The sequence below is a fragment of the Falco peregrinus genome, chromosome 2, assembly GCF_023634155.1.
Source record: "Falco peregrinus isolate bFalPer1 chromosome 2, bFalPer1.pri, whole genome shotgun sequence".
Taxonomy (NCBI): domain Eukaryota; kingdom Metazoa; phylum Chordata; class Aves; order Falconiformes; family Falconidae; genus Falco; species Falco peregrinus.
The window spans coordinates 37,743,286-37,765,511 of record NC_073722.1 but is presented as its reverse complement, the minus strand read 5'-3'; the positions used below and the strand labels follow the sequence as shown (position 1 = coordinate 37,765,511).

General features: G+C 60.7%; 1 protein-coding gene across 20 annotated transcripts; it reads right to left on the bottom strand.

The window, feature by feature from the left end:
- Nucleotides 1-471: 471 nt before the first annotated feature.
- Nucleotides 472-21,614, bottom strand: LOC101911645 (protein O-GlcNAcase-like). 20 transcript variants are annotated; one of them, XR_008745593.1, is made up of 18 exons: nt 16,328-18,745; nt 15,675-15,726; nt 11,431-11,524; nt 10,806-10,936; nt 9,830-10,032; nt 9,372-9,470; nt 8,779-9,063; nt 8,348-8,476; nt 6,256-7,817; nt 6,010-6,184; nt 5,642-5,698; nt 4,599-4,684; nt 4,258-4,362; nt 2,431-2,522; nt 1,836-2,028; nt 1,580-1,751; nt 978-1,231; nt 472-864 (listed from the first exon to the last, which is right to left on the bottom strand). XR_008745593.1 is itself a non-coding variant. In XM_055794683.1 (18 exons), the coding sequence occupies exons 1-18, from the start codon at nt 16,371-16,373 to the stop codon at nt 1,095-1,097; spliced, it is 3,501 nt and encodes a 1,166-aa protein (XP_055650658.1). In that variant the 5' UTR covers nt 16,374-18,745; the 3' UTR covers nt 472-1,094. The 20 variants fall into 20 exon arrangements, 17 of the variants coding, with proteins under 17 accessions (XP_055650658.1, XP_055650656.1, XP_055650655.1 ...); XM_055794683.1 differs by having other exon boundaries at nt 472-1,231; nt 6,256-6,856; nt 6,974-7,817; XM_055794681.1 differs by having other exon boundaries at nt 472-1,231; nt 6,256-7,012; nt 7,052-7,817.
- Between the last annotated feature and the right edge of the window lie 612 nt (nt 21,615-22,226).

Genomic DNA, 22,226 nt, shown 5'->3' with positions numbered 1-22,226 from the left:
CTCCAGCCCTCTCCCGGCACCTCTGCAGAGGCTGCAGCAGCATGGCTGAACAGACCCCCACCCTGGCCTCGACCATCCTGCCTGTCCCTCCTGCCTGTCCGCACATGTCACAGGCAGCCCTGGCCACAGGGGGATCCCAGGCCCGGGGGGGCCCATCCCGCAGGAGAGCCCCATCCCGCAGGAGAGCCCCATCCCGCAAGGCTGGGGGGGTCTGCCCACAGTGGGGGGTCCCACTGCGAGTACACACTGCCAGCGCCTGCAGCCCCTTCCTGCAGTGCGGGTATGGGAGGCCGAGGGCTGGTGAGCAGCTGGAGAGGCAGATGGGGGGGTGCTTTGTTTGAGGCTGCGCAGGGCCAGCTATAATGACAGCCAGGGTGCAGCAGACAGACCAGGCTGGCTGAAAGGTGGGCATGAGGGTGTGAGATGGACATGTCGGTACCCCAGAGCTTTCCCCCAAGAGACGAACCATGGTGAGAGCCCAGCAAATGCTTTATTGCCAAGGACAGCACTTCCCCCTGCCGTGGGCAGCAGTGATGGAGGCTGCCTCGCTGCATCCCACACCAGATTGGACCGTAGAGACAAGCAGCTCCTTGGTGCCAAGAGCCAGCCCTGGCACCAGCTGCCCAGCCTAGGGCCACAAGGGGATGGAGTGAGCTGGACAGCCCAGCCTGCAGGACAGGGACACTCCCCTAGCACTAATAGGCTGAGACCACCACCCTAAATACTGCCCATGTGGCTCCCACCAGGCCTGGTGGTCTGCAGATGCCGGGGAACGTTGCTGTCTCCCCAGCAAAGGCAGAGGGTACTCAGCAAGCAGGAACAGTCTGAGGTGGAGGGGGGTGGTGGTCCTGATGCCCAAATCTCCTGAGATGGCAGAAATGCTTCTCTGTTGCCCAAGCACCCTCGCAGCCCAGTCCCCTGCACACATCCCAGGGACATCCTGCTCACCCCCAGGCCATTTCCCCCATCACATGTACCTGCCCTGCTCAAAGTGCCCCTCTGCTCCGGCTCCCTCAGGCTGATGCTGCGTGGGATGGGGGGTCAGCCTGTCCCGTGACACTGGTCTCCCTGTGCTTGCAGCCAATGCAGCGTGCTCAGAGGAGACGTCCCAGGAGCCGAGTGCCAGGAGAACTGCCCCAGGCCACTGGCAGGGCGACGAAGCCCAGCCTGCTGTAGAAGCTCAGCTGCTGCCGGTCAGTGTCACTGACCTGGCAAAACACTCCCCGTGACCCTGGAAGGGAGTTAAGAGGTCAGGCCCCCAGCACCGGGAACCCAGCACTGGGTCTGGGGGCCAAGTGGCTGGGACCCCCTCCACAAGGGGGTCAGCCTCTCCACTGCCCTTTGGCACTGGGTGCCTGCGTGATGCCCCAAGACACAGGTCATTGTCCCCTGGTGCAAGGGGAGGGCACAGCGCCTGGGAGCTGGGGCCAGACTGCATCAGAGAGCCGATGGGGAGCCCTGGCGAGGGCTGCCCCAGCCCTGTGCTGAGCGGTGGGGTGCAGACAGGGAGTAGTTGGGACGGGGTTGTGCGGGATCAAGGGGACCTCAGTCCCCCCCAGCACAGGGAGGTCATGCTCACCGTTGGCCCTGAGTGCGCTCAGCAGGCAGATAGCCAGGCTGCAGCTGACCCCCACGTCCAGCACGCGGGGGGCCATGCCTAGCTGCACCAGGGAGGGGAAGCGCTGCAGCACAGGCAGGGGCACAGCTGGTGGCTCTGCATTGAAGAAGAGCAATGCTTCCTCCAGGGTATCCTGCAGGAGAGAAGCACAAGTGAGGGAACCCTCTCTACCCCCCGGCCTCATACCCACTCCCCTCTGCCCCAGCTGTCCCCTCACCTGTCCCAGAGCTGAGGCACCCATGCCCAGGTCTCGGGGGTACTTGTGCCGTATGGCTGGCAGCCAGCTGCTGTCTCGCTGTTGCAGGAAGCCTTCAGCGCAGAGCGTGCCGGCTGCATAGCCGCATGGACCAGCCTCATCCTCCAGCACAAATGTGTACTCGGGGCTCAGGCTCAGGAAGCTGCCCAGCAGCCTGCCAGCCAGAGCAGGAGCACTGCTGGAGCCCAGCCTGCCCCAGGGGGAGCTCAGACCAGCCAGCCTCCTCCGTCCTGCCCCATCGGGACAGCAGCCCTGTGCCCACCCAACCATCCCTTTGAGAACCCCCTCAGCAGAAGCCCTCTGCCAAGGGGAGCCACCGCAGCCCCCGTGCAGCCAGGCTGGACAGCGGGTCCATCCCCACGGCAGCTGTCAGGACCCAGCTGGCCATTAGAGCAGGGACTGCCCTCCCTGCAGGGCGAGGCCAGCCATGCAAGAGCTGGTCCCCACAGGGATGCGAGAGAGGCCACTGCCTCACACTATGGCCCTGCATCACCAGGCACACGGGCAGGCTCAGCACATGCCTGGTGAGAGGGAGCCCCAGGGGGCCACATCTCACCTGTCACCGAGGAGATCAGGGTGGGCTGCGAGGATCTCCGCAACTTTGGGGTCACAGTCCAGACTCTCCCGGCACATTCGGTAAAGCTCACCCTGGAAGAGCCAAATCCACTTCAGCCCTGGTGCTGCCTGCCCTGCCCCCCTGCTGCCCCACAGCCGCCTGCCATGCCTGCCATAGTCCCGGCCAGAGCATGGTGTACCGGCGGCTGCCCAAACTGGCCACAGAAAGGGACCATGACCAGGGCTGCAGCCTCTGGCACACCCTATCCAGGAGAAGGTATGAAGGTATGTCCCTCAGCCATCCAAGGACACTGACATCTGCAGCAAGTGATGCACCATGCACCACCTTCTGCTGGCCTCTGAGGCTCATTATCACAGCGCAGAAACACTAACTACAAAATGAGAAACTGGCATTCCAGGCAGGCATTCCAGCACCGCGGCTGCCGGAGAAATGCTGCTCGCCCCGGGATGGAGCATGCTCAGAGCAACTGGAGCAGCAGCAAAACCAACACTGAAAGTCAAGTCTGCACAGAGTATGTGCAAAGTGGGACAGCTCAGAATTTCCCATCTTGGTCAGATTGAGTTTGCTGCTGCTCACAGGATCAGCGAAAAGAACATCCTGGTAACCGTACTGCATCTCAAAGGCAAGGCTGCCCCAGTCACCGACTGGCAAGGGAAGGCAGCACGCTCCTGAGTGCTGTTCCCAGAATGGCCTGAAGCGCTTAGCTGGATTTTTCTCTCAAAGTTTCACAGGACACAGATATTCAACTTGTTAAAGTTTAGCCTGATCAGATGAAATCTGACAACAGGCAATCGAAAAGAAGCTCTTGCAATGAGAATTGCTGGCAGCTGCAGTCTGATATCATAACCTGCTCTCACATGCCTGCAACTCCTCCTCTGTCATTTACAAGCGCTGCAGCTGTGCGCTGCCCGGTACTGCGCTTAGCAGCCATGTGCAGTTGTGTCCGCCATGGCTGGACCTGCAGCATTAGCATGTCCTTTAGCTGGGGGAGGCAGCAGGCTGCGGGAGCAGGGCATGCTCAGCAGGCTGTGGTACATGTGGAACCCAGGACCCTGCTGGATTTGGCAGCAGTTCAACCTGTGCATCCACCCACCCCAAAATTTTCCCTTTCCCTTCCCATCCTGTCAAACTGCTGGGATGTCAAACAGAGCTGAAGGCCTGGCAGCAAGCAGGTCACGGCTGACAGGCTGCTGCCTCTCCAGTGGGGAATTGTCCTGTAAACTGGATGAGTGAAGAAGGAGCTGATCTGGAGATGAACCTCCACAGGCTCAGGCGGTGCCCCGAGCTGCAGACTGGTGAAGACTGCAAGAGGTCACCATCCAGATTTGTCCTGTTCTGGATCTTTCCTGGCACCTGCTCATAGCCAGCACTGGAAATCAGCACAGGGGGTGCCCTAGAGATCGCCCTCACAACCTGGTGACCCCCAGCCTGTGCCAGTTTACCTGTGGCTGTGCCTGCTGCTCACTTCTGAGCCAGGTTGCCCTCTCCTGCTCTGCCCGGGCATTCATTGCAGGGAGGTGGGTGATGGTCCCTGCTGGGGCTGCTGGCCACAGTACCCGCTCTCCAGCCCAGGGGGCTGGCACCCTGCTGGACACAGCTCTGGGTGACCTGCCCCAGGCCAGCCTGCTCTGAGCTGGCTGGACCCAGGAGGTCCCTTCCCACCTGCACTGCCCTGCACTGCAAGCTCAGCCTTGGGGGCAGCAGCAGACCAGCACGTATCTCGTTATGGCATGTATGGCGTGGGCCGTGCAAAGGTGAGCTCTGGCCTGAGTGGTGTGTGATACCCCTTTGGGCCGTGACTCCCACCTTGTCCAAGGGTAGCAGTGGGCGCAGGAGGTACGGCTGGCTGGCTGGGAAGAGTGGAGGCGGGTGGTAGAAGAGGTCACAGCTGTTTCCCACCGGTAGCAGTGCCTGGAAGAGAGACAGTCCACCAGGGAGAAGGTTGTCCTGGCTCCAGACCTTGCCCTGGAGGCAGCAGGAGAGTCCCTCTGAGGCATCCCAAACCCTAGGAGCCACAGCCAAAGCACAGAGGCTCGGGGCAGCTCTGCCTTCCCAAGCTTGCAGCAATCCAATGGCAGGGCCAAGAGCAGCTGGGATCCTGGCTTCCCAGCAGCTCCTTCAGCCCCCCCAGATATGGGTACACTCACCTGCAGCTCTCCAAAGAGGCCCCCACGACGCACCCAGGGCTCAGCGTCCCCCCCCAGCAGGATCGGGGCAGCGATGCTCTGGCACCCTGGAGGCAGCAGGAGACAGACACATGCAAAGTGAACAAAAACCTGCTGAGCCAAGGGGAGATCAGCCTCCATCACACAGCAACTTCATGACCCACACTGGTCATGGATCCAAGGATTTGCCCCCGCAGCTGGGCAGCTGGGGCACGGGACCTCGCCTGGGCTCAGGCAGCCAGCTCCATGCATTGGGCTAGCAGCACGCCCTCTGCAACAGGGCTTGGAGCGGGGGAATGGGGAAAGGAATGGTCTTGCCTCCACGAAGGGTGTAAGTTAAAGGCACAGCTCCTGGCTACAGCTGGGCAGCTGCAGCCTGGCACAGAGAGCGGCATGCTGCTTTGCTGCCCAGCCAGCCAGCTCTGCCATGCCCGTGGGAACTTGCTCTGCATGTGGCTGCTTCCCTGCAGAAGTGGTTCAAGGCACACAGCCCTGTCCCACACTGAGCCTGGAGACTCCCTCAGGTTGTCATCTGGTAATACTTGGTTTGTAAGAGGTCACAAGGCCCCCAGAGCAACCAGGGAACCCTAAACCAGAGGAACAGGGGCTTCCAAAGCAGTGCACGGGCACGCAAAATACAACCTCACCTCTGTCACTCAGGACATTACCTCTCCCGGTTGCCTACGGATCCCTCTTACCAGAAAAGCTAAGGGGTCCTTGGATTAAAAGAGCTGAGGAACCATGTCATAAGAACAGACACTCCTTCTAGACTGTGAGCGATGGTGAAGAGCTGCTCTGATGACTGCCCTGTTCCCAGCAGCAGTGCCCGATCCTGCCTCGGTATATCAAGGCACTCAGGGGTGCCAGCCTTCCCATGGCCATTCCCGCTCCGCTCGGCAGGTACAACATAGGAAAGGGCAGCCCAATAGTGAGTGCTAGGTTCTGCTGCAGGGCTGGAGGTCATGGAGGGCAGCAGCCAGGACCCCCTGCCGAGGTGGGTGCACCAGGGCAGCACCAGTACTTACAGCCAAAGCAGCTTCCCCAGGTGCCCTTGGGGTCAGACTCGCAGAGGAGATGGCCATCTGCAAAGGAGGCAAGGTGGTCAGCATGGGACATGGGTCAGCAGTGAGGAGGGTGTCAAGGGGAGGTGCACTCCCGGGAGGCACCCTGGCACCAGCTCAACACGGGGACCCAGACTGTGGGAGGGGGTTCCAGGCACCTTCACATCTTTAGGGGGTAGAAACAGTGGATCACCACAGAACAAGCTTCAGGTGCCCTGGGTGTGCCACAGCGCCTAGGGGCCCCTGTGCTTCAACATGGCTGGATTTGGCCAGGGTCCAAATACACACTAAGAGTCCAGGGGGCTGGCTCAGGGCTGGCATCAACCACATACCCAGCCACAGAACGAAGGCACTGGTAGCCAGCAGCATGTTGCGGATGTCCCAGAGGTAGGGGTGGAGGTCATAAAGCAGCGCCTGTCCAGCGCTACTGACAAAGCGGCTGTGCAGGTGGCATGTCTGAGCGCAGAGCTGCTGGAAGGACTGGGCTCGGTTACGCCACTGCGTGCCCTGTGGACAGACCGGGTGTCAGCGCAACCATGACAGGCACCGTCCCACAGCAGCACCTGGACCAGCCTTACCCCGCAGGCATCGGGTGCCGTGGACGGGACCCCCACACTGAAGCTGTTTGCCCGGAGCCACCGAAAGTGCTCCAGGAGTTGCTGCGCCAGTAGCCCATGATGGTAGGGCAGGTAGAAGAGCTCCACCAGCATCCGCACCTCCTCCAGAGTCAGCGGTGCTGTGGGGCTGGACCTGGCCTCCTCTGGGGTCAACGGTGCCATGGGGATGGACCTGGTCTCCTTGGGGGTCAGCGGTGTCGTAGGGATGGACCTGGCCTCCTCTGGGGTGAGTGGTGCCACGGGGCTGGATCTGACCTCCTTGAGGGTCAGTGGTGTCATAGGGATGGACCTGGTCTCCCCTGGGGTCAGCAGTACCATGGGGCCAGACCCAGCCTCCTCTGGGGTCAGTGGTGCTGTGGGGCTGGACCTGGCCTCCTTGGGGGTCAGCGGTGCCATGGGGCTGGACCTGGCCTCCTTGGGGGTCAGTGGTACCATGGGCCCAGACCCAGCCTCCTCTGGGGTCAGTGGTGCTGTGGTGCTGGACCTGGCCTCCTTGGGGGTCAGCGGTACCATGGGCCCAGACCCAGCCTCCTCTGGGGTCAGTGGTGCTGTGGTGCTGGACCTGGCCTCCTTGGGGGTCAGCGGTACCATGGGGCCAGATCCAGCCTCCTCTGGGGTCAGCAGTACCATGGGGCCAGCCCCAGCCCCCTCTGGGGTCAGTGGTGCTGTGGGGCTGGACCTGGCCTCCTTGGGGGTCAGCAGTGCCATGGGGATGGACCTGGCTTCCTCTGCAGCTGGCGGTGCTGTGGGGCTGGACCTGGCCTCCTTGGGGGTCAGCGGTACCATGGGGCCAGATTCAGCCTCCTCTGGGGTCAACAGTACCATGGGGCCAGACCCAGCCCCCTCTGGGGTCAGTGGTGCTGTAGGGCTGGACCTGGCCTCCTTGGGGGTGAGCGGTGCCATGGGGATGGATCCAGCCTCCTCTGGGGTCAATGGGGCCATGGGGCCAGGGCTGGCGCGAGCCCCATCAATGAGGAGTGCTTGAGAGCCAGGGCTGGTGCAAGCCCCAGGCCCTGGCCATGTCTGGGGCGTGTCAGCCCTGCTGGCCGTAGGCTGGATACTGCTGTGGGGCTCAGGGGGGCTGCCACCCCCTGTTCTGGCATCACTGGTGGGTATGAGAAGGTTCTGGCTGGTGTTAGCCCCATTGCTGCAGCACATGGTGGGGCCTGGGCTGTGGAGGGTCTTGGTAGCCACCGGGGTTCCTGTGCACTGGACACTGCCGGCCGTGCTGGGCAGAGCAGAGGAGGGCTCACAGCTCGCTCTGCTCCCTGTGGCGAGCTGGTCCCCATCCCCTGTGGGGCTTTGCCAACTGCTAGCGAAGGTCCTGCTCCCAGTGCCATTCTCAGGCTCTGAGGTCACCTTCCTCCTTCTCTGCCCTGGTGCCATGCTGCAGGGCTGTTCCCCACTGGGAACAGTGTCATGGGGCTGGGGGTCAGGTGTGGCTCCCAGTCCTCCCGCTGTGCCAGACTGCAGCCTTACTCCTCCCTTGAGTCTGATGCTGGGGTGTCCTGGGCTCCTTCCTCCTGGCAGAAAGGAGCAAAGGTGCAGCCCCTCTGGCACCTGCATGGAAACTGCTGCCTGTGGGGCAGGATAGCCCAGGGAGTGGCTGTGCCAGGAGGCTCCATCTCTGAGCAGGCAGGGAGCAGAGAGCTGCCAGGACCATGGCCTTTGGATCGCTCTGCACTCTGGAGTTCACGCTTCTGTGGCTGGTGAGGCCAGAGCCTTTGCAGAGGCAAACACTGCCAAACACCAAGCTTGCACCTGGCTGAACCCCCTCTTCAGAGCCGTATCATGGCCCAGGCTCCCACACTGCCCATTGACGAGACCCCACTGGGGATGTGGCTGGGGTAGGAGCACCCACGGGGTAGCACAGCACAATGGACACCCACGCCTGCCCACCATGGCACACGCAGACTCTGCTGCCACACCAGCCAGAGCACCCCATCTAAACGGGCAGGGCATGCGGCTCCCTCATGCCACTGAACTCCCAGCAGAGCTGGTCCAGTGCTCCAGAGGGGGTAAGGGATGCTCATGGGGTGAGTTCATCACCTACCTGGCTCCAACGCCTGCCGGTTTATCTCCACCACCCAGTCATGCAGTGCCAGCTCCAAGGCCTCCTGGGGGCTGTAGCTCCCTTCCTGCGGGCCTTGGCTGTCCCCCAGGGCTGCCGCAGCCTCCGTCCCTGAGGAACTGGAGCTCATCAGCCTGGACAGCCCCACTTTTTGCTTGATGGAGCTATCCCATGCCATACTGAGGGTGGGCAGCTCCCTGCCCCCACCAAGGAGATGTCCCCGGGATGGATCCCACCCCTGGGACGTTGGGTAGTGCCCAGCCAGGTGAGACACCTCTCCCAGGCTGCCATGCAGGAAAGCAGCAGGGCCATGGCAGCCCGGCAGCAAGGGGCAGCCCTGCCCTGGGTGCATGGGCTCGTGGCCGGCACTGAGGCCCCATGCATGGAGCTGCTGGGGTACTAGGGCCGGGTACCTGTGTGATCAGAGCGGGCACAGCTCCCCAGCTCACTCCGAAACCAGCTGCCCAGTGTGTGCATGGGGATGAAGTTGGCCTGGAGCTCGCAGTTGGGGTTAAGGAGCAGTCCGTGGAGCCTGGGCATGAGGCCGGGGGCACGTCCCGTGTATGGGCCCAGGAAGACACGCCTGCAGTCATAGTCGTTGGCGTACAAGTTGTCCCAGATGACAGGTCGGCGATGCAGAACACCCTCCACCTCCTTCAGCAGCGAGCCCGAGAGTTCCTGTGACACCACCTTTGGGCCTGGAGCATCACGGCATGGATGTGTGGACAGGCAGCACAGCCCATCATGCACATGCACAGCAGGGACACACGCACATCTGGGTGCCAAGCACAGAGACGAAGGGGCAAGTGACCCCATCCCACCCGCCCCAGCCAGGAGAGCAGACCCACAGCCAAGCCCTGGCTGGCCCAGCCGGGGCTTTGCACCAGGTGCTGAGGGGTGCCGGGATGGGGCCACTTGCTGGCACCACTCCTGGGACCGAGCCCGCAGCTGCAGCGCTGGCAGACACTGGCTCCGGCTGAGAAGCCTCAAAGGGCCACATGCTCACCTGTCCAGATGACGCCAATCCCTGGGAGCAGCTCCTGGCCGATGGTCAGCAAGTAGCAGGACTGGCTGGGGCTGGGAGAGCACAGAGAGCTGCAGTACTCTGGGAAGAGAGCACAGAGCATCCCCTGAGGGGCAGAAAGACAAGGCGAGGAGAGGCTGCCTGGGATCATTGGATAGGGGCTGCGGAGATAGGCGGTGCAGGGAATACAGCAAGCACAGCTGCTGACACCAGTCTGCAGCCTGGTCCTGTCCTAGTCCTGAGTTCTCCGGGGCTCCCGCAGGGGCACTGGGGGGCTGGGGGGAGCTGCAAAGGCTGTCAGGGCAGCCAGCTTCCAGCAGACACAGGTGCTGGGTGCAGCCAGCCAAAGGGCACCCTGGTCTGCTGTGGGGTGCCACGGCTGACCAAGCACCATGCTCCCCGGGGCAGGGTGGCTGGGGCCGCACAGCTGCAGGCAGTACCTGTAGGACAGAAGAGGAAGATGGAGGGCTGGCCCAGCTCCTGGTACACCTCATTGGCCACAGAGGCCTGAGCCTGTGCCAGGGAAGGGAAGACGTCTCTGTCAGCTTGGCACATGCAGGGGTCGATGTCATCAAAGAGCAGCGCAAAGGAGTGGCACCCCAGGGCGGCCACCTGCAGGCACGGACACTGGCTGCTAGGACTCCTGGGCAGCAGAGAGAAAGGAGGCAGCGAGCCCCAGACGAGCCCCTGCCACCCGCGCCCTGCAAGGACAGCAGAGCTCCGGGGCACACGGGCAGGCAGAGCGGCCCTTGCCGTGTCCCCCACGCCAGTCCAGTCGATGCCGCACACCAGGCTCAGCCACTCTGCAGGCATGTGCCAGCCCCACGGCCACGGCCCACCTCACCCCAAGCCCCAGGCACAGCCGTGTTCGCTGGCAGCTGGGAGCCCTCCCAAAGCGGAGCCCGCCCTGCGGTGGGCCAGGGCCCGCTCCCACCGCGCTGCTGCCAGGCAGCCCCACTGGCCGCCCCCTCACCACCCTGCCACACCGGGAGCCCGCGCTGGGAGCGGGGCAGCCATGTCGGGAGCAGCCTCACCGCAGGCCCGGGCAGGGGGTCCCAGCACCGGGGGTCCCAGGGGCGGCTCAAGAGGTGGCCGGCATGGTGCAGTGTGGGGCAGCTGCCCAACGGGGGGCTCAGCGCCAGCCTGCACCAGCCAGTGGTGCTGCCCGGCAAGCTCTGGGGCTTAGACAGTCCCTCTCCCGCTGGCAGTCAGGCACCCACAGAGCCCTTGGCTCCCTGTCACAACGACAGAGACAGCACATCTGCCACCGGGCACCCCCCAGAGCTGCTCCATGATGTGCGGCGGCGGGAGGGGCTTACAGCCCCACACCAGCCTTTGGGGTGGGCACAGGGCTCACACACCAGCACACACACCCCTCGCCTGGGAGCAGTGGGATGAAGGAACGGCCCACGGTACCTGCCTGAGTTTTTGCTGCAGCAGGAGCCGATCCCCGGCACTTGAAAACACCATGTCCTGGCCCGCAGAAATGGCAAAAACAAACTCCACACCCTGCTCTTGGGCAGCTTCGATGAGAGACTGCATGCAGGCTGGGGACAAGGCAGAGGGGATGCTGTGAGCGCTGGGAGGCAAGAGATGGAGGGAGCCGAGGGATGGAGGACGCAAGGGATGGAGGGAGAGGGAACCGCAGTGGCCCGAAAGGAAGGAGCTGAGGGTGTCAGGAGGCAGGAGAGAGCATCTGAAGGGGAGAAGCCCAGGGGAGACCATTTCCCATTCCTCGGGACACAGAGGACTTTCCACAAGGGCCTGCAGGCCCTGGTGTATTTGAGTATATTGCCAGAGGCCCACTTGGGGAGCTCCCTATGCTGGGTGGGGTTCTAGGCAACTCTGTGTGATGGGCAGGGTCTGGGGGTCTTCTTGCACTTGGCAGGGCCAGCGGAGTCCCTGCAATGGTCAGGTTCCCGGCAGGAAGAGTGGTAACAGCCAGCCTGATCCTGGCTGAGATGCAGACCATGCTTCACCCTCGAGGACCCGGGACGCCTGCATCCCACCCATGCTGGGGCCCAGCAGAGCCACTACCTGCCTCATGCTCTGTGTAGGGCTCTCGCCAGAGCAGCCGGTGCTTCAGCTCATCCTTGGGCGCGTACATGTAGCAGTTCAGCCCCCAGCGTTTCAGCCTGCGCAGCAAGGACAAGGGGTCACCCAAGGCTCTTTGCAAAGAGGTACCTGGGCGTGTGCCAGCCCGCAACACCGAGAGCTTCCTGGTACATGGCACCCTCTCCGTCCCTGGAGCTGCACCATGTCCTGCAGGCTTCCAGCCTTCACTTGCACAGACCCCCCAGACTGCAGAGCTGCAGCTCTTCCCCTGCACGGGCAGCCCTGCCCTGCCTACTTTCAACGGCCACACAGAGACATAAATCTCACCCAGTGCTCCCAGTGCTGAGCCCAACCATTTGTGGTGTGTAGGGACCTCCAGAAAGACAGTGCATCTGGATGAGATAGACTCAGAGACCAGCAGGACGTTGCCTCCTGGGAGATGGGTTAGTACCCTTGCTGCAGAAAAAGCAGGTGGGAGGGACCAGCTTAGCCCAAACAGCCTGCTTTAACCACCTGACAAAGTCCTGTGGTGATGAAAAGCTCAATGTCCTGAGCAAGGAAAGGAGGGTCGAGTGGCCAGCAGGCTCCAGGGGAGGAAGGAGGATCCCTGGGGGAAACTGAGAACAAAACAGCCAAGGAGATGGAGGAGCAGCTTTGCAACGATGCTTTCAGGGCTTGCAGTGAGACCGGTGGAAGCATGGCTGGGGTGGGTTTCTTTTCCCTTTCTCTTCAGCAGTGCTTCTAATTGTGTAATCAAGAACCAAACTTGCTTGTAGCCCAAACACACAAGCTGTAAGTTTGCCTGTTGTGATGAGTGACTCCAGATGAAGCAGGTGTGTATGAGATAGATGGCCCTCTGCACGAGAGGGGTCTCTGTGGAGCAGGACCAATGGAGACACCCTGGAGAGCTGGCACCTCACCGCTCCTTCAAGCTGAGTGTCCAGGAGTAGGATTCGCCTGCCAGGCACACCCTAGCCTGGGGTACGCAGACTGGGATACCTCTCTGGCACACCCAGGGAGCCCTCACCGCTGCAGACCCCCTTGCATCGTCCCCTTGTAAAGCCCATGTCCTGCCTTCAGGCTGGCCTGACCCCACCAACGGTCCCTATACAGCCGCTGCACCATTCCCGGATCATGCCTTGATCACTCAAAAAGTCAACACCTCCAAAGCCATTGCTCTACAACAGTTTTTGCAGCTACCACGTCTCACTGGGGCTCTTCCGCACTCTTGCATTTTTCCATCTCCTCTGCAAGGAGACACCAGCACGGGACACAGCGCTGCGGCCCCAGCCTGGCTCTGGGTATGGAGGCTGCAGCCTCGCAAGCCCTGGGCTGTCCCTTGCCTGCCCTGCTCTCCCTTCCCTCACAGTACAGCCAGACGTACCCTGCACCACCTGCCCAACTCTTGCACCCCCAAACCCGAGCACGCCGTTACCTAACAGGGTGATGCTAACATTGACCCACAGACACTAAAAGCCCTGCCGGAGGAACTACTTGGGACTGCAAGGCTTTTTGGCAAGCCCTACAGGTGGAGAGCCCCTGAGTGCTGAAAAACATGGAGTGCTGAAGCAGAGCTGGGCAAGCGTGACCCCATGGCAGGATGCTGTGCCTGTGTGGTGTGCAGGTGGCAAAGGCCGAGGAAGTGGAGAATAAAGGAGTAAATACAGCACTCAGAGTGATCTGAAATGGCTGTTAAATCGGGCTTCAGCAAGCGGCATACTTCTTAATACAGCCAAGCATAAAGTCGTGTCTAGGTAAAAGAATACAGAATACGATGCCTGAAGCAACAACTTAGTGATGAACAATTAGTTGAATATGAGTGTGCTCTGCAATGCCACTGGTAACTCAGTATAGGAGGGAGCCTCAGATGAATCACTGCGGAGTCAGGCAGGGCTGCAGACATTTGGTGACCTCTGCGCTGGCTGCAGATGCTGTCAGAGTGGTGGCCATGGTGTGGGAAGGATGCTGATAAACTAGAGTCTGTCGAGGAGCCACACACAGACACAGGTGGAAAGCCTCCAATAAACAGTCTTGGAGCCCAGTCTGCTCATCTCCCCAAGGCAAAGCACCAGCCTGCCAGTGCTCCAGAGGAGAGAAAAGCCTCAAGCGGCAGTCAGGGACACAGCAAGGTCCAGGCATGGCTCACAGGGACACACATTCGGGCATGATGAGGGAAGAAAGGTCTTCAGCTCTACCGGTGCTGTTGGAGCTGAAGGGAAGCAGGTCTGAGAGGGATCAGGGCCAGCCTGCTTCAGGTCAGGCTGAACCGTCATATGTCCCTTTCTGGCCTCAAAAACCACAAATTCCTTCCAGAATCTCCCCAACAATCCAAGACTCACTGGAAATTATCAGGACGGGGCAGACACCTCCCTAGGCAGCTCTTCTGGCACTCCTGTATGAAAGCCATCTGATATATTCATTTATTTTTATTTATCCTCCTTAGTAGATGATAATTTCCATTTTCCCACGACAAACAGGCTGGGAAGCACTTCTTGTACCACATGATACAAGTGCCTCATCCTGTTTTTTTCCAGAGAGGAAAACCAGTGATGAACATAGCACTCACATGTGCAAACATGTGAACGTACATCCCAGTCCAGTACCAGACGAGGCCATCGTTCCTAATATTCTTATTCCTAACATACTTTGAAACATCATATCTTGTTTTCCTTCTTGCATGTTTTCCCAAAATTTTCTGGGTTACATTTTTCCGCATCTGCATCTCTGATCCCTGCACTGTGGTCCTTACCTGCACTTGTGACTGCCCACACTGTCACTCTCACAGTGTGACTGACACATTTCCCACACAGTACGCGGCTGCCAGTGCCACCACCAGCACCGTCACCAGCGCACAGCCCTGGCCCACTGCCCAGCCATCACCGGTGCACTGCCCATGCTGTCACCAGCACACCCTCCACACCACCCCCAGCGTGCTGCCTGTGCCACCACCAGGGCAGTACCCGCACTGGTCAGTGTGCCGCCCAGGCTGGTGGCTGTGACCATCGTGCTGCCCATGCCCGTAGGGCCCCATTGCGTTGGTGCTGGGTCCTCCCAGCACAGCTTATCCCACTGCTGGCACAGGTGCCAGCTGCCAGAAGCACGCTTCTCTCCTGCACAGGTCACTCCCATCCCAGGGTGATTCTCACAACCAGCCAACAGCAGATCTTGCCCACATCCTTCTGTCACAGGGACACAAGGTGACCCACAGAAATAAATGGGGACTCACAGGGACACAAGGGCTGCCTCCACACCACGCAGGGATGGCAGCCTTGGGATAAAGTGGTCACCTGTGCCCGCAGTGGCGTGATGTGAGTTTGCTGTGTTTCCACAATGATAAGCTCAGCTCCGGTGAGGCCAGGCCAGCTGGGAGCACACACTTGGTGCCCTCGCTGGCAGCACAGGTCAGTGGGCAAGGTGGCCCCAGGCAGGGCCAGCTGGCCACTTGCTGCTGGCAGCAGCGAGCACACAACATGCTGTCCTGTGGCACCACACCCAGAGAGGCTGGTGCCATGGCAAAGCTCAGGCATACATGGTTCAAGGCTGAGGCAATGGGCACCCATCCTGCCGGGTCAGCACCTGAGGTAGGCTTCCAGCCAACCAAACACCGCCATGCTCTCTCCCACGTGGATCTGACTTCCCATTTCCAGCTGCAGCCCCACCGCCTGCTCCCCGACACCCCATCCTGCCCATGCCACACTGCAGTCAGGGCAGAGCACCTTTTCTGGTTCCTCCAGAGGCAGCATTTTCATGCTCACATAGCCCCCACGCTTCTTTCCAAACTCTTCCTGGCTGCCATCACCCCGCTTGTGGCAAGGGCAGCAGGGTCCGACCCTGTCTCACTGCCAGCTCTACGGTGTCAGCATGCAGGGGCTGATGCCCACCCAGCGCCCTGCGGGCCCCATCCCCAGACCTCATTCCCTTGGGGTGCCCAGCCCTGGCTTGGCCCCCCAGCCAAGCACATCTGGCTGCAGCTGGGCTGTGGTAGAGTTCCAGCACCATCTGCCGGCACAGGGCAGCACATCCCGCATCTGTCCCTCCATTCTGCAGCCGGGGTGCGGGGTAGTCCCTCCCCAGACTGAATCCGGGGTGCAAGAGTGCTGGCAGAGCGGGGGCACCGCAGGAGCAGCCTGGGAGAAGCATAAGCCCCCTTCCCTGTCATCGCCCTGGTATCCCAAAGGCAGGCCAGCCCCAGGAGCCTCCCTCCAGCATGGGAAAATTCAGGGTACTCGCCATTGAAAGAGAAGTTTCCTCTGTTCCGTAGACCACGGTCTCCCATAGAAACCTGTAAAAGAGGAAAGAAAAAAAATAATCCAAAATGCAGTTGTCAGTCACTAACTTAAAACAGTCTCTCTCTGTATTATCCCTAAGTGGCTGCTCTTAAACCCAGAGATCCACCAGTTGTTCACCTCTGGGTACTTCACACATCTATTATCCCGCTGTGACCTTACTGGGCACCAGTATGCAAGCAAGTGGGTATCACGTCTGTGCCTCCATCCTTCCCAGAAAGAGGCAGCTGGGAAGAATTGCACAAGGTAGCACTTAACCTGGGAGGAGGAATTTGCATGGTAAAAGCCTAGAGGAGACGGCTGAGGGCTGGCCAGGTTATAAGGCACTCTAGTATGATTTTGGAGTGCACTGAAGCACAGAGCTATTGTACATCCATTCTAGAGTTTTCTGCCTGGGGATTTTCTTCTTTCCAGAGACCAGCTCTACATCTCTCTGCACCTCTCTGGGTCTGCATAGTGTCAGGCTGTGTCAAGCAGAGCATCATCGCTCCTGTATGGGCTATAAAAGCTGCTCTCTGTGCCTTTAACCACTGCACAACTCAAACTGCACCAAAGTTGCACTGACACAGCTCTGCCCTGCACCTTGCAAACTCATACCTGCATTGCAGCAGGGCAGGACTTTGAGGCAGCATCCCTGTCCCATGGCAAGCTGTTCAGATCAGGAACATACAACCAACCACAACTGCTGGGACCGTGACTCCACGAGACATTTCACAGACACCCTGTCCGTCCCCTACTGGAAAACACCATCCCCACAAGGTTGCAAAGGAAACATCCAGAGAGGGGAAGCATGCCAGCTAGCAGCCTTAGCAGTTGTCTGCTAATAAAGACACTCATCAATGAGCACCAAGGCTGGCCACAAAGACATTGCCCTCCCAGAAAGTTCACATCAACAAAACCAAATACAGGAAATACAGATCTGAAGTCAGCAGATTCCCAAGTGTTTCTTAACATTTCCGCTTCTGCCACTTGCCACTTGCAGGCTTTAGGTAGCTGCTGGGCACCAGCAGTCTGACAGAAGCTTGAGGCCACAGCACCGCAGCAGCTGACGGTCTGCCCTGTGCACTGCAGATATTCAGGGAAGCAAATACATTCACTGAGCTGGGTGGTGCAGAAGGGCAGATGGCAATGACTCTCTGAGTCTGGGAGAATGGACCAGCTCTCAGCATCTGGCACGAGGCCAGCATTGCCCAGAAAAGCGCCTGCATCTCCCCAAAGCACCTGAGTGCACTGGAGCTCCTCCGCCAGGGAGGGGGCTTTGACACCCTGCTCCCGTTGCAGTGCCGACCCTGCAGCCCTCCACACTGACCTTGGACAATGCTGTGGTAGTTTGTGCCACAGCACACGCTGAACATTAGCCTCTTTGCAGATAGATCTTCTGCCTGCTCAAACATCTACACGGTTATTCCATCTACTTAGAAAATACATATATTCACCTTACTAGCCATCCCCCACAGTGCATGGGGCCAAATTTGTAGCCAGTCAAGGACCCCAGCAGACATTTCACCCAAAGAAGATAATTTCATGATAAACAAATTTTCCATTTCCCAATCCATAGGAACTCCTGTTCAGCTCACAGTGAGGTCCCAGGAGCCCCTGTACAGCACCCACCTGCCAGTGCCTCACTCACGCTTTGCTGCAAACTGACAGTGCCTTGCAAGCGTGACACTACCCCCCTACACATGCCCTGCCAGCGGCAGCTCTGTTGAAAATGCCATCCTAGTGTATTCTGCACAGTAAAGTGGCTTAGACTGCACCAGCAACATCTGTTTGTACCTGTGCCTGCACCTCCAAAGGAGCGATGTTGGTGCTTTGCCTTTTTGAAGGCAGGTGAGCACTGGTGAGTGATGCTGTCCGTTTGCACCTCAGCTCTCCTGTGGCCCATATCACTGCATCAGTAGCCCGTCAACACCATTACTTGCCAGACTCTAGACCATCTAAGATGACCCTCAGCTATTTCTTCACAACCATTAGTGAAGTCCTGATGAACACATTGGGAAGCAAAGTCCATAGGCCCCAGCGGTTCCAAAGCCCCTCTCCTGCCCTGGGTGCAGGTCACCCAGAGGTGTCAGTCCATCCATGCTTTCTGGCTGCTGCTAGCAATGTCAGGAGGGAGCAGGGGGCTCTGTGCAGGACCCACCGCTCCCAGGCTGCTGTGGCCCTGCCACAGATGTACCCTGCCCAGCAGCCTGCCCACTGCGGCACCCGCCTGTGTTCCCTGCCAGGGCCTGAGTTACCAGGGTGAGGGGTGCCTTTCCTTCCTCACTCTGCAAGGACCTCCTCCTCCTCCTGGAGCAGCTCTGCTGGCAGCATCTGTGTCCTCTTTCCCAGGTCAGCCTTTCTGTATCGATGATTCTCATCTGACTCACATTTCTTTTTACTATTAACTTCTCCATCCCTGTGCTTTCCACTTATTTAGTGTTTATTCGCATTGTGCTTTTGCTTCCTCCCAGGCAAGGCAGTGGGCTTCGGCAGGGTACTGTGCTGCCAGGAATAGTGGAAACGTTTTTGCATAGTAGGTGCCAGGCCTGGCCCAGCTCCAGAGGTGCCCTGCTGCAGAAACAGGGCTGGGGCAGAGGAGCGGAAGGACAGGGCTGAGCCACACAGAGCTACCGTGAGAGACCAGGCGCTTCCCAGCCAGGGCCAGCTCTGAGCACATCCCAGGCAGCATGGCACTGTGGGCAGGCAGGCAGGAGGGGCACACGGTGGGATGCTGCCCGCATGCCCAGCGAAGTGAGAAAAGCGCTGCAGAGCGCTGGAGGCAGAGCAGCTGGTACCCACGCCCTACTGCGGGGTGCTGGGGTGGTTGCAGGGTGCAGCAGTCCTCTGGGGACGATGGGGAGGGTCAGTGGGGGGTGCTGGCCCCCTACCCCTGGGTAGAGATAGGGTGCTGTGCAGGGGCCCGGCTCCCTGCCTCCCCAATACCCGGGGTCCCGGGCAGCCCTTCCCAGACCCTGCTTGCTATGGGTGGACCGGCCGAGCCCCTGCAATGCCCGGGCAGGGCACCGGCTCCTGCCCCAGCCGCGGCCCCGGAGGGACCTACCTTCCACCACGCCGCAGAGGAAGCGCGGCCGCCCCGCCATACCCGCGCAGGAGCGGCCCTGCCGGTGCTGGGACGGGCGGAGGGGTGCGCGGGGGGTGCGCGGAGCCGCGGAGGGATGCGCGGGGGAGGGACGGAGGGATGCAAGGAGAGACGGAGGGATGCGCGGAGGGATGGAGGGTTGCGCGGAGGATTGCGCGGAGAGATGCAGGGATGCAAGGGGGAACAGAGGGATGTGCGGAGGGACGGAGACGCGCGGAGGGATGGAGAGGTGCGGAGGGATGGAGTGGATGCAGAGATGCGCCTGCCGCAGCGCAGGGGGCGGCCCCGGCGGGTGGGGCCGCGGCGGGGCCAGGGCGCGGGGCGGGGGGGCCCCCGGGCAGCCTCCGGGCATGCACGCCCGGTGGTGGGCCGGCCGCTTCAGCCCTCCCCGGAGACGGCCCCGAGAGGGGATGCCCGAGCCCTTCTGCTGCAGCCGGGCCACGGCCCGGGGCCGCCCACAGCAGCCCCTCGGCGGCCCCACCGGGCCGGAGCCCCCGCCCCGCAGCCCGGTGGCGCCCCGCCCGCCCGGCGTCCCGGGCGCTGCTGGCGCTGCAGCCGCCGCCATCACTGGCACCGGGACCTCCGCACCGCGTCCCCAGCATCCCCGGCTGCGGGTGGTGTCCCCGTTAGGCTGGGGCAGCCATTCCTCCCAGCGTTGCAGCTTCCTGGGACCCGACAGCACCAGGCCCCGGAGCTGGTCCCGGCGGCCGGGCCCCCACATGTTCCCTGCCGAGACCCACGTGGCAGGCCCTGGTGTGATGCCCCACTGCCTCATCAGGTCCAAGAGATTGGGACTGTTTCATGTGCCTCCACGCAGCTCACCTCCGTGCATGTGTCAGGCAGCTCTTTGCCTTTTGTCACACTGCTCTGAGCTGTTGACACATGTGTGACTCGTGACCCTCCCCATCCCACAGGTTCTGGTTTGCAGAAGTGCCGCCACGTCATTAGTTCCCTGTCCTGCAGCTGCACAGTCACCGGTACCTGCCTACATGTAGGACCATGTGTTCGGCGGCACTGAATTGTTCTGCTCTTTTTCTGACCACTTTTCCTGTTTAGCTCCTCCCGTGGCGAGGCTCTCCCAAGCGCCCTCACAGCAGCTGTGACCCCCTGCAGCCCTTTCACCTGTGTCACAGATGGGGGCTTGCCCAGGAGAAGTGGGCATCGGAGGCCTAGAAAACCAAGATCTGCAGCATCTCCTTCTTCCCTTTGCAGGTTAATATAGTGCTTGGGCCATCAAAGTTGCAAGGAGCCCAAGAGCAACCGCTCAGCGGTAACCTGGCAGGGAAGAGGCCATCAGAGTGCGCTGTGGGCTAGCGAGGTCTGCGCAGAGCTCGGCTGCATGGCGTAGAGCAAGGAGAGCTGGGAGCACTTAAAGCCTCAGCCCCGTAACAGGGCTCTCATAATCAGACTCATACACAGCAATAAAACCAGACTCATAAAAAAACCCCACCTAACAGACACACACAGTGATAAAAACCGTGCGCTGGGTGCAGGACAGACAATGATGCTGGGTGAAAGTCAGCTTGGCACTGCAGGGTTGGCTTATTCACATGCAGTGAGCAGCGGCGGTGGCTCGCTGGACACAGGCCACGCTTGGGCTTGCTCTTTGCCTCACAGCCTGCACCAGCCCCTGCCAAGCTGCACTGCTGGAGAATGCCGAGTACAAGCCCGGCCCTGGGGAAGGCCGTTGGGGCAGCCGGTAGCTGCCGGCCATGGCAGGGGCAGCGCAGGGAGCAGCCCAGTGCCCTGGCATGGCCGCGGTGCCTGGGGACACAGCATGGTTAGAGGTGGAGAGACGCAGATGACATGACTCTGTCCTTGACAGTCAGAGAAGGCAGGCGGGGCTGTGCGCACACGGGTGTTGCTGTGTTCTCCCCCTCTCTGTTGTCTCTGGGAGCACCTGGCTATTTGTTCCATGTTTCTCTTGAAGCTTCTTTTACTTTCTCAGCTTTGAAGCTGAGCTAAGTGCCCCTGATTCTTCACTTCCTTTTTTTTCCTCCTACCAAAGACAGGTACCACGTCACTCCTTTTTCCTGTTCTCTGAAACCTCATCTGTCCTCTGTCAGTTCTCAGTATCACTATCTTCAGTCCGACCCACCTGATCATGTTTTCCCATACGTCATGTGACACACACCTAGTGGTCACTCATGTCAGGGGTGCTAACCATGCCATTGCAGCCACCTCCCTGCGCAGGCTGAGGGGAAGCAGCGGCTGAGCCCTGAGCCCTGCAGCACTCTGCCATCCCTCCCAGCCCCAGCAGGACAGCAGGCCACCTAGGCGGCTCAGCACCCTCCTAATGACGCCCCGCTTTGTCAAGGTTTCCTTGCGACCCTTCCTCTTTCTTGCTAGTTACAATTTGTCTCATACTTTGGCTTCCCTGGGTTTTTTTGTTACTTTTTTCTGTTCCTCCTTTTTTTTCCACCTAGTTTCTACCTTCATGCCCTCCCTTCTGGAGTGTCAGGCTGTTACCTGAACTACGAGCCCCCTGTCCCCTGGTGCTGGGATGGTTCCCGCTGTGCTCTGTCACTTCGTTAATGCCCTGCCAGATTTTCTGAATGTGTTATGTCGGACTTAAGCTCCAGCTCCCTGAATTCCTTAACTTCTCCCTGAAGTGCACCCTGAAGGCTCCCCGCTCCCACACCCCGAGTGCTTCTTTCATCCAGAGTAAGAGCTGAGCGAGCCCCCAGGGCCAAAGCCCTGGTGGCCCCAGCCAAGGTGAGCAGCTGTGGCCTGGTGCAGGCAGCCCCCGGGGACGCCTGGCTGTGGGCGGCATGCACGAGGCTCCCTCAGGGAGGGGACCTGGACAGCCGTGACCCCACGGCAAGCTGGCCTGCCTCCTGGGGCTGGGGCCAGCCCGTGCTGGGGTACACCCTGCATCACCTTCCTCTTCTGCATCTGCTCCTTCTGGAGAGGCTGAGGTGGCGCAAGGGCAGTGGGTGCCCACCCATGGGGCACCACGCGGGCTCCAGTCACCGGCCGTGCCCCCAGCGCTGGCTCCTCACCCAGCAGCCACTGTTGCAAGTGTGAAGCGGGGAAAGGCCCCGTGCTGGGGAAGGGGTTGTGGAGGCGTGGGGGGGGGGGCACAGCTGTGGGGGCGTGGGGCACAGCCACAGGGAACTGCCAGAGACCCGGGGGTCCCTCGGCAGACCCTGGGAGGTGCCACACACCGGGTGCCCGGGGCGGTGGTAGCGCAGCGGGGCAGTGTGCGGCACCACGTGTACGCGGTCAGTGCGTGGTAGCTGTGCACGAACGCGCACCCACGTGCACGTGCATATGTGTGGGTGTGTGCCCGCACCCACGGGCATGCACAGACACACGTGTATGTGCACACAGAGGCACGCGCACACATACACAGCCACAGGTGCAGACGCACGCGCAACGTGCGCACACAGGCGCGCACGCACACCCACAGAC